The 14,052-nt window shown below is 44.6% G+C and overlaps 1 protein-coding gene and 1 long non-coding RNA gene across 6 annotated transcripts in view; one reads left to right on the top strand and one right to left on the bottom strand.

The window, feature by feature from the left end:
• The window catches only part of LOC131107832 (uncharacterized), a 188,049-nt gene that overhangs the window by 78,177 nt on the left and 95,820 nt on the right, over positions 1-14,052 (top strand). The window lies entirely within an intron of this gene.
• The window catches only part of si:dkey-237h12.3 (teneurin-3), a 210,151-nt gene continuing 198,924 nt past the window's right edge, over positions 2,826-14,052 (bottom strand). For all 5 annotated transcript variants that reach the window (XM_058058091.1, XM_058058082.1, XM_058058074.1 and 2 more), the window contains 7 exons: positions 12,139-13,022; positions 11,286-11,461; positions 10,446-10,681; positions 9,923-10,219; positions 5,652-7,263; positions 4,212-4,342; positions 2,826-3,740 (listed from right to left, as the gene is read on the bottom strand). In XM_058058091.1, the coding sequence (XP_057914074.1) occupies positions 2,988-3,740; positions 4,212-4,342; positions 5,652-7,263; positions 9,923-10,219; positions 10,446-10,681; positions 11,286-11,461; positions 12,139-13,022 (4,089 nt within the window). In that variant the 3' untranslated portion in view covers positions 2,826-2,987. The remainder of the gene's footprint in view (positions 3,741-4,211; positions 4,343-5,651; positions 7,264-9,922; positions 10,220-10,445; positions 10,682-11,285; positions 11,462-12,138; positions 13,023-14,052) is intronic.

Genomic DNA, 14,052 nt, shown 5'->3' on the forward strand with positions numbered 1-14,052 from the left:
AGAAAATGAATGAATGAAATACACATGCCAAAATTACACAATATAGTCCTGACACAAGGTATGCTGGGTAGCTTGGGGTACTCGCTCTCACAACCGTTTGCAAAATATGTTAAGAAGGTTGTCAAGGAGGGATGTCAACGTACATGTGATATCCAATTTTGTATTGTTGTTGCCGCTGTACTACCCAGCATGCCTTGCGGCACTTGTTCTATCTACTTCCTTCACTAGATTTGGGTCATACTGAAGATTTTCTCATTAACAGTAACTCCAACCCTAACCTAAGTCCAAGTCTTCATGATCTCACCACGTTGGCATCACGCCTGTGATGTTCCTGTAGAGCGCTTCCATGCTGCCTCGGCGCTGTCCATGGTCATCACAGCTTGCAGCTGCACCGCTATCTTAGCTATTCCTTTTGATGCCGCCTTAATTCAACCTGGTAGGTGACGCCCTGTGGCGTCTCTGATGTATGGAAGCCGCTGATTTGACTTATAAATGAACTGAAACTATAAAAGTAGTTTTGGTTAAACAACGGAGGGTTGATCTGAGTGTGACGTACCTGTGGGACTGTGTGAAGTGTGCACTTTGTACCACTAGGGAGCATCAGAGCAGCATTGGGAGTGCTTCCTGTTTCAAACATTGACTTTATGTATAGGGGCATCAAAAACTCACAATGCTTGTGAAAGTTCCCTTGTTATTTTACAGCAATCAAACACACAAGGGAGGCGTACAGATGTTTCATTATGGAGCGGCGCTTGTGGTGGTTGTGGTCCCCGAAGGGATGCTGATCAGAGGTTCACGTATGGCTTTCTTGGGCTCCATACAGCGCACCTTAATTAGAACATTAGAATAGAACATACATTTATATGAAGATGTGCTGTCAAGGTAATAAGAAAAAGGCAATGGGCGGCAGCAGAAGCAGCAGCCAGGCGGGGGGCCGGGGGCGGGGGGGTCAAACAATGGCATGAAAAAGGCTGTAAACAATGAGTGTTCAAAGACTGTGCTCCCATTTGGTTTCAAATAATGTTTGAAGTCTGACATGAAATAGACAATATGAAGGATAATGCAATGAGTCAATGAGAGTTTACTTTGGGAAATTTACATTTGTATATTTATGTGAAAAATATGAATATATTTATGTCTAGGTGTCCTATAGGAATATTGTTATTTAACATTTCAATCTTTAAAAAAATACTATTTTTAATTAACCACTTTAAAAATAAATAAAATGTATACTACAATATTCTTTATTATTATTTTATTTATATTATTACTTTTTGCTATTATTAATTCATTACTTTTATTTTTTTAATTTATTTTTATTATTAAGTATTTATATTTTGTCATGATTCATATTATTCGTTCATTCATTTTCTACCGCTTATCTTCATGAGAGTCGTGGGCGTGCTGGAGCCTATCCCAGCTGCCTTCGGGCGAGGGTTGAATCGAACTCGGGTCTCCTAGCTGTGTGACCTATGCGCTAACCACACCGTGCAGCCACTCTATTCATATTAATTATATTTAAAATATTTTTTTTTCTTGTCTTATTTTAAGCACAATCCATACTTGAAAAACATAAGTATCTTATAATAACATGGTAGTAAGTATTTCAATATTTTTTAAAGTAGTATTTGTATGCAGTTGTTTTCTTTTAAAAATAAACAAATATTATAACAATTATATTACACATTACTGTCATGTTTTTATGAGTACATTTAAAAAACATTTTTTGCATTCCAATTTCTAGAAATGTAACTTAATATTTTAAGTTACTGTAAATGCAATTTACAAAAGTAGATTTAAATGTACATATGAATGTACTGTAAATGCATAATTCATGACTAAGCAAGCCTATAACAAAAATCATATTTTTTATCATATATAAAAAATAATAAAAATTAAAAAAAGCTCTACAAAATTGTTCTACAAAGAACGGTTGGTATCGTTTGAACGTGCGAGTGCACAGTTGTACCTGCACAAGATGTGAGCTATATTTGGGGTGCGTGGCAGGAAAGCATGTTTATGCGCGCCTTCATGAAATATTTCTACTGATGAAATATTTACTCGACAGGCAGGCGGGTCAAAAGGCAATATGCCACGTAAACATGAAATTTAGCGGAACTAATAAGCTGAATGCATGTTATAGAGACATCATCACCAAGCAGCATGTTGTTTCATTCGAACTGAGGAGGAGGAACAATAACATCCAAAATCATTTGTCCTTTATTAGTTATGTATAAACACAAACATAAATTACTTGGAGTGTCATCATTTACAAAAGCGGGTGGCGCTGGGGTGTCCGAGTCACGCGGTCGAGAGCTCTTCCAAACTCCACAGTCCTTTCTCCACAATGAATATTTGATATTTAAACATGGAAACAGCAGTTTTTGTCTTTTTCAAAGCATCTTAAAGAGAAACACATGTTGAAGGTTACAGTGTGAAATTTCATATACATATTTTTTATTTTTTTTTTGGTGATAGTATCTATCCTGTCAGAATTGATTTTTCAAAACAAACATTTGCTCGCTCGTTAGGACTCAACGTGCCCAGCACTTCCGTAGACGTGCACATGTGCACAATGTAAACATTTCTTGGTCTTACATTACTTTCAGTGAAGCCTGACAGTGCATGGTGGAAAGGAACTAAAACAACAGAAACACCAAAATAAGCTAACTGTCCCCCCCAAAAAACACAACTACTGCTCTGCTGCAGAGTCCAGAGTCCAGAAGGCTTGTGCTACAGAGAGGAACTGAGCTCCGATTGCCGTGTTAAGGCTCAGTGTAGTTATACATTTACTCTGAAGCCCCCCCCCCCCCCCCCCCCCCAGCTCACAATGCACAGCATTGCTTTTCATCTTTTCATTTTTTACCCCCTTGACAAAACAAAAAAAAAACACAGCAACACACTTTACATACATCAGCAGCCTTTCGCCGTGTCGTCATTCAGACTGATCGTCTATTTCAAAGTCTGCTTGGCGAGCTCTCGTTTTGTTACCTTTTCCCGATTTCATTTTGCCGAAGAAAGTGGATGTTGTTAGCGCTGTCCGCTAATTCCGGGTACTGCTCCGTAGAGAGCACGTAATAGCCGTCGTATCCCAGAACCTTCCCGCTGCTGAGAAGCTGCCTCTTTTCGCCTTCCGTCCACGGGCGGCCGCCCTCCTCGCCGTCCCGTACTCGCTGCTGCTCTGTGGCCCACGCCCCCGCTAAAGCGCGTTGGCGAGCTAACTCCACCACTCGCGCTTTCTCTTCGTCTACGGTGGCGCCGTAGCGGATGTGAAGTGCGAGTGCGCCGGCGCGGATTTCCACGTCGGCGAAACGGCGTGTACGGCTATCCATTACTGTGGTGGACTGCGATACGGTCACGTTGACGCCGTTCTCCAGCGTCTTGTGCCCGCTTGTGAGATGCAAGGCGGCAAGGTCGGCGTCCGGGAGGCCAGGTTTGACGAAGTAGTGCGTGTCCCGGCCTTCTATCGTGAAGTGCAGGTCCTCCAGGTAGAACGCGTTGTTGAGAATGGTCGCCACCTTGATGCAGTCCTCGCCGGCCATGTTGAGGGTGTGAGCGTGAACGCTGCCTTTATATATGGCGAACATAACGGCTCTTCCTATGGGGGACATGGCCGCTGAGAACCACAGCCAAGATTTTTCACCCCGGCGACCTCGACTCAGATGGACCTCTGGCAGCCGTTCGAACGACAAGAGCGAGTGCGCTTGTCGGGTTACTTCCTGCTGCACCCCAGAGATGGACTGTAGGGGAGAGTGCAGTGAAACGTTAATGCCTGAACATGGCAGAACCTGGCTCTCCAGGCCATTTAGAAGCTTTGGAGGCTTTTTTTTTTAACTTGCCATCCAAATGCAGATGAATCCCCTTGTGACAATTTTCCTGCCACACTTTCTGTGTTAGGGCCTCGAACCAAAGTAGCCTTACATAAAAAGATTGTTTAAACTCTATAGCGGCTGCAAAACATTGCACATTACAGAGCTCGGCAGTGTGCAAATGTATTCAGCCGCAGGAAGTACACTGTTTGCTTTATTATGCAAATATGTCCCAATTAAAAGTCATATTCTAAGAAATGCATAATGGAAGCTTCAAAACAGATGTAAAAGCATATAAAGTTTGATTGCTTCTGCCTACACTCTAAAACAAAAGGCGTCTTCGAGTTAGAGGCCACTCAGCTACTTTAACTATTAATATATTAAAATATGAATGCAACCAACCGGCAGATCATCCCACAGCTGACTCTTCCTCAGCTCGTATGACGGCATGCTCAGGTCGAACTTGGGAACGGGAAAGCCGGGAATGGTGTTGTGAAGGTGAAAACCGAAAGTGACGAGCCAGCTGTTCACATCTGTGCAACACAAGAACAGGATATTTGTTGTTTTTCTTTAATGTTCATAGGTTATTCATTCATTCATTCATTTTCTACCGCTTTTTCCTCACAAGGGTCGCGGGGGTACTGGAGCCTATCCTAGAGAGGCGGGGTACACCCTGGACTGGTGGCCAGCCAATCACAGGGCACATATAGACAAACAACCATTCACACTCACATTCATACCTATGGACAATTTGGAGAACATGCAAACTCCACACAGAGATGGCCGAGGGTGGGATTGAACTCGAGTCTCCTAGCTGTGAGGTCAGCGCACTAACCACTGGACCCGCCGTGCAGCCCGTATTAAACTCATATTGATCCATATTCAAAATTTCTGAGGTATAACATTTGAGTGTTAAGTTGCTGTGTGATGATTTTGTTAAAACTTCAAATCTTTTTGTTTGTTTGATTGATTAAAAAGACCCTGTGATTCAAACATTGCTTTCTTAAGGTATTTTTAAAATGTTCCCATTCAATCCCAATATCTGATTTTGAAGTGCTGATACCATTCATTCATTCATTCATTTTCTACCGCTTTTTCCTCACAAGGGTCGCGGGGGTGCTGGAGCCTATCCCAGATGACTTCAGGCGAGAGGCGGGGTACACCCTGGACTGGTGGCCAGCCAATCACAGGGCACATATAGACAAACAACCATTCACACTCACATTCATACCTATGGACAATTTGGAGAACGGGGTGGGATTGAACTTGAGTCTCCTAGCTGTGAGGTCAGCGCACTAACCACTGGACCCACCAGACCCACCGTGCAGCCCGTATTAAACTCATATTGATCCAAATTCAAAATTTCCGAGGTATAACATTTGAATGTTAAGTTGCTGTGTGATGATTTTGTTAAAACTTCAAATCTTTTTGTTTGTTTGATTGATTAAAAAGACCCATGTCATTCAAACATTGCTTTCTTAAGGTTTTTTTTTTTTCAATATTCCCATTCAATCCCAATATCTGATTTTGAAGTGCTGATACCAATATTATGCCAAAGCCACATAGATCAATTCTTTGTTTGGTTGAGTAACCATTCCCACTCACATTCATACCTATGGACAATTTGGAGTCGCCAATTAACCTAGCATGTTTTTGGAATGTGGGAGGAAACCAGAATACCCGGAGAAAACCCACGCATGCACGGGGAGAACATGCAAACTCCACACAGAAATGGCCAAGGGTGGAATTGAACCCTGATCTCCTAGCTGTGAGGTCTGCGCGCTAACCACTCGATCGCCGTGCAGCCGTTCATAGGTTGTCTGCTGTAGAAATGCTTCTTACCTGCCACATACTCTCTCACTTCGTGGACTTTGCTGATGGGGTTGTTATTCCTGAACATGTAAAGGTTAAACGGCGCCGGCTCTTTGCCCACGTTCTTCAGCATCAAAACATCAGGCACGGTCCACCTCCCGGACATGATGTCGTAATCCCTTTCGCCAAAGTGCAGAAGTTTGGTGAGCGGGTCGTAGAGTCCTCCGTGGAAGCCCAGCACCAGCTGGAAGTCTGGGTTGGAGTCAAAGTAGACCTCGCCATAAGCGGTGTACTGGAGCTGTTTGACCAGGAGGCCATTGCTGGTGAAGACCGCCAGAGGTGTGCCGGTGTTATCACAGGCAATGTAGAACTCCTCGCCGCTGCTGATCTCCATGGCAAACAGATGGCCTTGGAGGTCGTAGTAAAGCGAGGTGATCTCCGAGCTGGAGTGGTTGTAGACATGCGTGATGCGGGCGGGGTAGCTGAGGTCGGCGTAGAAGTACTGCAGGTGCTGGCCGAGACTGGTCTTGGTGGACACTCTGCGACTGAGGCCGTCGTAACGATACTGAATGGTCCAGCCGCTGCTTTTGCTGTAGACCCTCACAAGGAGACCTTTGGAGTTGTACTCAAAGATCTCTGCCCCCCTTTGACGGAGGAAACCGTCTTCATCCATCCTGTACTGGATGTCCCCGAGACGGGTGATCCTGTCCCTCAAGTCGTATCGCAAAGGAAGAAGTCTGGCGCTGTTTCCTGCATTCAGCAGGTGTAGATTTCCGTTCAGGTCATACGTGTAGCGCCATGTGACTTTCTCGTTCAAGTACACGGTCTGCAGCTGGCCGTCTACGTCGTACTCATAGCTGTACTTCGTGGTGTTGGCGAAGGGACCGATCTTGATCTCACGCTTGGTAACGCGTCCGACGTCGTCATACTGGAATGTGATCCAGTACATGAGCGAGCGAAAGATCTCGTACTGGATCTCCTTGATTCGTCCGTGCGCGTCAAAGTGCTTGGTGTAGGTCATGACCGCCGTGGATATGATCTGATTTATATCGTAATAAATCACCCCGAACTTTCCAAACTGCTCGATTTTTCCGGAGATGTCGTCAAACTGGTACAAGTCGATGGGCAGCGGCGTCTCGTTGATGACCCCTTGCACGCTGGTGACGCGTAGGCTGCTGTCGTATGTGTAATCAAAACGTGCGTTGACCATCCCGTCCTCACTGAAACGGAAGATCTGCCGGTCCACCAATGGCCCCACTTGCCGGTAACGGATGGAACAAATGAAGCCTTCGCTCTGCAGGTTGACCGTCTTCAGGACGCCTGCCATCTCGTCATACGTGAAGCTGACTCTGGTGCTGTCATACAGGATCTCCGACAGCTTGTTCTGACGCCGGTACCGATAGAGGACCCTTCGACCGGTACCAAAGTGAGATACTCTCATGAGGAGGCCGTCCTCGCTGTAGTCCACGGCCACTGAGGCGTTGCTCTCTGGAGGGTGGTAGAGATTGCGGTAGTAGCCCACCGATCGCACGGTCTGCATGGTGTAGCGCGCCACACTCGGCATGGTGACACCGGAGAGGCGGTCCAGAGAGTCAAAATCAAAAATGTACTGACGCTGACTGTGGAGCAGCAGGACCATGGACTACGGGGATAAGAGAGAGCAGAGAAGAAGTGAATTAGACTCTTATGCAAGATGGATGAGTAGGCAGACTTGGAGTTTCAAGCTTGAGAAAGGCAGAATAAAAGAAGCAGTTGGCTCATATAGAAAGCTGTCAGTCGTTAATAGAAAACGTTATGCGGCACCAGAGTTCATTGTAAAGGCATACCACCGTGGTGTATTGCACCAAAAACCTTGTATACTCATTTCATACTCATTTAATTGAAGAAAATGGTTGAGGTAAACACAGCTGGTTCTAGGGTTATGTACGAGTTTGAGTTCCAAAGCATGACCAACCTGTGTACTATCGTGTGTATTTGGACTGTGTGAGCGAGTCCTGAATTTGTTTCTGTGGGGGGTGCGACTGCATGCATAGAGGACAGCTGAGTTTATTGACGTGGTTTTGGTGTGGTTGTGGCCAACAGTAGCCACCTACTTGTTATGCTTACAATGTCCAGATAGACCTTTATCTATAGATCTTTATCTTTAACTCATTCAATCCCAGCAATGTTTGCTAAATACAAGGATGAAGAGTCTTGAACCAGTCATGATGTGCTATACATATCACTATATTGACACTTACTATGGTACCCATTATGTCATTGGATGCTCATATCACCTCGTACTTCGGTATGTGACAAAAAAACAAACAAACAAAAAACAACTTTAACTATATTAGGAAAGCAGGAAGTGAACAAATGTAACAGTTACTGATTGTAAAAGTACCAGATGGAGGGGTAGGATTTAATAAGCTTTGCTTCTTCCTACTCCTTTTGGACATGTGGAACTGTGAACTGATTATGTGATGCATTCAATTGGAATGGGATGCATGTTCAAATGAAATAAAACCATTACCATTACCATGTTTCAAAAGACATTTCTCTCAGTAACCGCCATTCTTGATGATTTTTAAAGGCCCACAGAATATTGTGTTGAAGGGCTATATAAACATTGTACTACTAAATGAAAGATTGTACTCTCTTTCATCAGTGAGTTTATTCCACTATTTAACAAGACTTTTTTTTTTCATTAATCTTCTTCCACAAATGCATCAAAGTCCTCATCTTCTGTATCTGAATTGAACGAATGAGCAATTTCGTCATCAAACATGCCGGGTTCCCTTTAGTCATTGTTGGAGTCAGTCTTGTTGGCAGGTGGCTATTCAGCAATGATGCCGGCTTTCACGTAAGCTCGGACAACACAGTTAGTCCAAGCATCCACAATCCACTCACATATGATTATGGACCCAAATTACATTTTTTTTCCAGGTGTGCCAAAAAACCAAAGACCACCTGTAGGCTCATACATTTTCCCAGTACTAAGACTTTTTCTGCAGGAATATTTCAGAGTGTCCAACCAGATCAGACGCTGAGGGACATATTTTCCTGGTATCTGGGGATTGCAATGATAGCTGGTGATGTGTGAACCATTCCAACGTAATGGTTGGATGAATTTCATTCCTTGGCGCCCCAGCATCCACGGGCAATTTCGGGAAGAATCGCAATTTCCCGTGTTTTCCCAGTGTTGCTGTGACTGTCGGGTTGAGTCAACAAAGACATGTGATCAGAGGGTGGCACTTGTGATTACTCACGCCCTCCAGTTGAAGTCGTTTACAGTAAATGGAGGTTGGAGCGCCCGCTGTCTCGCCGAGGTTCATCACCCTTCTCTGTTAAAATGTCATGCCCAGTCATCCGCGGACACATCCAGCGTTCCCAGCGCTCCCTGAGCTCTCCGCGCTCCTTATGTCAGAGTGTGCACACGGCACTTGTGGTCACGCAATCAAAGCCGATTTCTTTTGTGAGAAACAGCTAAATAATCCTTAAACGGAAGACATCAAGGCCGCTTTTGCTAGTTGGTATCCTGTCAGATCAGCATAACATCGAAAAATATAGGAAGTAACCAGAAGAATATCAAAGCATCCAATTCCAAGAGTGTCCCCTTAGTGTTGTTTGATGCTACCTTCTGTTTGGCTGCAGAAATGTAAAAAATCAATGTATGTTGGCTCTTTGTGGGTTTCATCTGTTCAGCCCATGCACAATGTCAAACATTAATTTCACCATTTGATTTATAGTCAGCTTAAAACAAATTCAGATATGCAGTCGCTTGGCAGGTCATAAATAAAACATACCGACTATGACGGTCCCCAGCTGTACACATATAGTGCTTTAAAGAGTGCACCCTGCTATTAAAAACACATGCGCTTTGATGGAGTGAGGCTCGCACAGCCCGGGATACTTTTCTCAAGTTTGGCCTCCTGAGTTGACCCCCGCAGAAAAACAGCTGGCTATCTCAGGATAAATGATTAAATAACACTGCTGTTCTTGCCGTGCTACAACGACGCTACTTGCAGATGTTTATGCAGATGCAATCAGGCTTGAAGGATTATGTTAAAATGATGATTGGAGATCTGCAATGCAGCAGGGAAATTAGTCAGGCTTTGTGTTGAAGCCCCTTCAGGATGACCTTGTTTGATATCAGGTGCTTGCAGCTCATGATGACCAGCGTATTCTAAAATACATTGAGTCCTTGGTCCTCAAAGGACTGGGTGGTAAAAGAAAAATATTTTATTAACTATGGTTATACTAAATTAACTAACTGGGGTTCTAATCTCATACAATGACGTCCATTTTATGTCAGTTCTTACCTGCTCCAAGTAGGTGTAACTCCATATCTTTCCGTCAGCAAACACGCGGGACACCAGACGACCTTGTGTGTCATAGCCAAGCCTCTCGGTGGTAGGACCTCTCTGCAAGGTACTGATTTGCCCGCTGCTGGTTCGGCTCACGTTGACGGGCAGCAGCTTACTGCTGGGCACCCACAGCACGGGGTGTCCTGCCGTGTCATATATGATCTTTAAGAGGAACTTCCTGTGGTCGTCGTAAATCTTCTCTGTCCTCAGAGTGCGATCGTAATCCACTGATAGGATGTTCCTTCCATTCACCTGTGGGATGGTATAGTGTCAGAAATAAGAGGTAAACCTGAAGGTAAAGCCTAGACCGTCCCACAGGGCTCATTATCGGACACCAAGATAACTGTCCAGGGACTAAAAGATATGTTCCTAAAAGTGGAATCCCCAGTGACAAGCTTTCGTCTCCTTAAATGTACCACAACACTTTTTCTGACAATGTAATAGATGAGCAGAAAAGAACTAAAAGTACCCCACGTACCCTCAGCTTGCGTCCGAAAACAATCACTTTCCCTCGGGCTTGTTCTTTGCGAAAGCGCCACTCCACCAAGTTCTGCCCGCTCTCACCGGGCAAGCTCATGTTACGGCGGGCTACAGTGGGGTTGGCAGCCCCCGCAAGAATGTGGGGCTCCGTCTGGTAGTGGGTGTCCATCCCGTTGGCGTACGTGACTCTCAGTGAATTGTCGAAGCCCACCTGGTAGCTGCTTTTGCACTGGTCTGTGGAGAATGAAGGAATAAGTAATTACGGCACACAACGAATGCTCCTGTGAGTTTCCTGAGATTGGTTGGGTTCCAATCACATTTTTTATAAAAGACAGACAAAAGAAATCAAGTTGTTCCCTGACAATCCTTGCAGTCTGGGAATTTAGACTAATGGAACAGCATGACAAGGGACTCAGGAGCTTAGTATCTTTCTTTATGTGTTACGTTTGGACCAGTCTAGATAGCTTTAACCCTCTACTTACCCAAGTCCACAAAGAAATCAACAATACTTGTCTTCCATTCACCTTTTGCGCATGACTTGGTTGAGAATTTAAGTGTCATCAGTGCTGGATATTTTGGTCGGTGGTCCACAGGGGTTCATGAATTCGTGCCTCACAGGTCCCCAAATTCAGCCCCAATCGGCATTTCCTTATAGACTGAACTACTGCTGTCACTGGTTGAAGTCTCGACTGGGAATTAAAGTCGAGACTAATATGTGAGGATAACACAACTCCACGATCGAACAACTTTGTCCTGGAATAAACCTGGCGCCTCCTGGCGAACCAGCTCCAAAGTCCCTCAAACTAATGACAAATAACTTCCCGGCGTCGGACATTACCCTGGGAAAGAGTGTAGTAGGCATGGATGGTGGATGTGTTGGTGGTGATGCTGATCTCCTCCTCGGTCAGGGAGCTTTCGATGTCAACTGTTAAGGCGCTGTAGATGTCGGTGTACAGGTTGTTGACCATGCCGGTGGGGAAGGTGACGTTCATTAGGCGTCCTTCGCTGTCGTAGCTGTTTGGATGACAAAGCTGTGTATCAGGGCTTGGGGTAAAATGTCATAGTTTTTACTGGTCAAGGTCGATGAACGACACAAAAAAGCAATTTGGTGCTTAGGTTTAGCTATCAAAGTATTATTTCATCATTGCAAAATAATATATCCCACAGGCTGATATGTTGGTTCATAGTCGTCTGTACAATGCAGAGCCAAGGAGGTTAATTTTTTCAGCTCTATCATTCACAGCAATCAGTGCAACAATGAACATTTGCGATTAAAATCTAAATGGGCTAACGAAACTACAGCAGTTGGCAGCAAAGTCTGATAACTACTTGTAAACGTTTCCTAAGCAGCAACATTGAAAACAGTAGAAACATCTTGATAGATGGTTGATCTTGTATCTGTGCCAACATTAGCACAGTAAATACGATGCAGTTAAGTAACTTTTGTGTAAACTTGCTTGTCAATGAGCAGCAGGCAATGCGTTTTTATTTTCATTGCTAAACAAACCTAATCTGCTCAACTTCAAGGTGCGTACATTTACATAATTAAATGAGTCTGCAGAAAGCTGCAGCGTTTGTTTAATTTGTATCATGAACAGACTCCACAGGGAGAACATCCAAATGAATTTCAGCTAGAATGACATACGGGGATGTAAACATTTCTACAGACGGATCTCGCCGTTTGGACTTACTCATAGAACGTGGTCCAGCCGATTTCAGAGGTCTTGGTAGCCAGAAGACCGTTATTGCCGTGATAAGTTAGCAGCACCAGCTCTTGTCCCTGAGCAGTGAGAGTCCTGAGCCCGCCGTTGGTGCCCATGGTGAGCCAGATCACTTGGTTGTCCGGGGCCACGATACGCACCGGCATTCGGTTTGAGTCTCGGCGTATTCGCAGGGTGTTTCCATTACTGTCCGTCACCGCTGTAATGTCGTTGTCCGTGCTGTAGCTGAAAGTGTATTTGAAGTCTCCGGTGAGCAGGCTGGCCGTGTGTTGGTGGGTTCCATTACTGTCAAAGATGTACAGCTCCTGGGCATCGGGGGAGGCCACCTCGTATGTATTGGCAGAGGAACCTAAGGTTGGCCCATTTCTTGATATGGCCCGGATGCGAATGTTGCCCAAATCAGCCATGTAAAGCGTTCCATCTGGAGCGGCCACCAAAGAAGAAGGGGCATTGAGCCTTGCATCTTTGGCATAGCCGTCCCCCGCTTGGTAGCAGTCGCAGTTGGCATCATTCTTACAGTCGCAGTCGGAGGGGGCGCCGGCCAAATCTGTAATCTCCCCATCCACAGAAACCTTCCGGATCCTGCTCAGTTTTCTCTCATCCGTCTCGGCTATGTAGATGGCTCCGTGGTAGGAAACCGCGATGGAAACCGCCGATTCCAGGGGGGTCAGTTGGGCTCTTTGACCACCGGCCAGGCCTCGTTCCAGACTGGAGAGCGGGCAGTGAAGGGGCCGTCCCGCCGCGATGCTCACCTGACCATTGTCTGTGATGCGGAGGACTATGTTGTTGTCCAGAACATAGAGCGAGTTGTCCATCGGGCTCACTGCTAGGTCTGTGGGCCACTCCAAAATAACCTTAAATACATACAAGTAATACATATTATCAATCCATTACCATAAATGTTCTTCATTGGCATGAAGCTAAACCTGTGCTAGCTGCATTCAGTTTTTTCAGTTTACATTTCAAGGATAGACAAGCAATAATAGATTTTAAATTCAATTGTGACCTTAACTGACCTATTCTGCTCTTCGTTAGGTGATTAATTAGGTAAACTAACAACACTAATTACACATCAATCCATAGTCAAACCATCAAAGCTGCATGGAGGCCAACAATCACAGTAAACCTGTCAGTAATATGAGAGCGAAGGTAATTAAGAATAGAACACAAATGTTTGCTCGGCCTCCTAAATGTGACATTAAAGCTGCCAAAATGTTGATGAACTGCGTCGCTAAGGGTGACTGATCGGTAATAATAAAACCAATAACAAAAAAATATGCATGCTACCTTTAAGTTAGCTGATAGCTGAACCTCACCGAGACTATTTTATTTTATTTTCTTCCATTTGGACGTACGACAACTTCACGGCGGCACCAAAGCGTCTTTATGGACTCGCTGTAAAAAGACTGCATTAATTGGCAGACCGTGACAAGCAAGAGTCTTTTGTCCGTGCGGTTTCTCGCTGTCTTTTCAAGCGCCCACACTCCCAAGTAAACACAAACATAGATTGCTTTCTTGTCATCAGTCATTAAAGTGTTGGCTGTTGCCAGTAAACAACCTCTTGCTCCATTTCTATTAATGTTGCTCTATTACAGAATGGGACACATTTACTGTGTCTGACAAGTCTTCTTGTCAGTGTCATTTCTTTTTCACGCTTTGGAGGGCTTTGCTTGCTTTTGGCCAACACCAACTCCAAATTGTACATAGGTATGAATATTTTTTAATCAATCAAACAAACAAAGAGATTTGAAATTTTAACAAAATCATCACACAGCAACTTAACACTCAAATGTTATACCTCAGAAATTGTCCATAGGTATGAATGTGAGTATAAATGGTTGTTTGTCTACATGTGCCCTGTGATTGGCTGGTGACCAGCACAGG

This window comes from Doryrhamphus excisus, chromosome 2 (genome assembly GCF_030265055.1).
Source record: "Doryrhamphus excisus isolate RoL2022-K1 chromosome 2, RoL_Dexc_1.0, whole genome shotgun sequence".
Taxonomy (NCBI): domain Eukaryota; kingdom Metazoa; phylum Chordata; class Actinopteri; order Syngnathiformes; family Syngnathidae; genus Doryrhamphus; species Doryrhamphus excisus.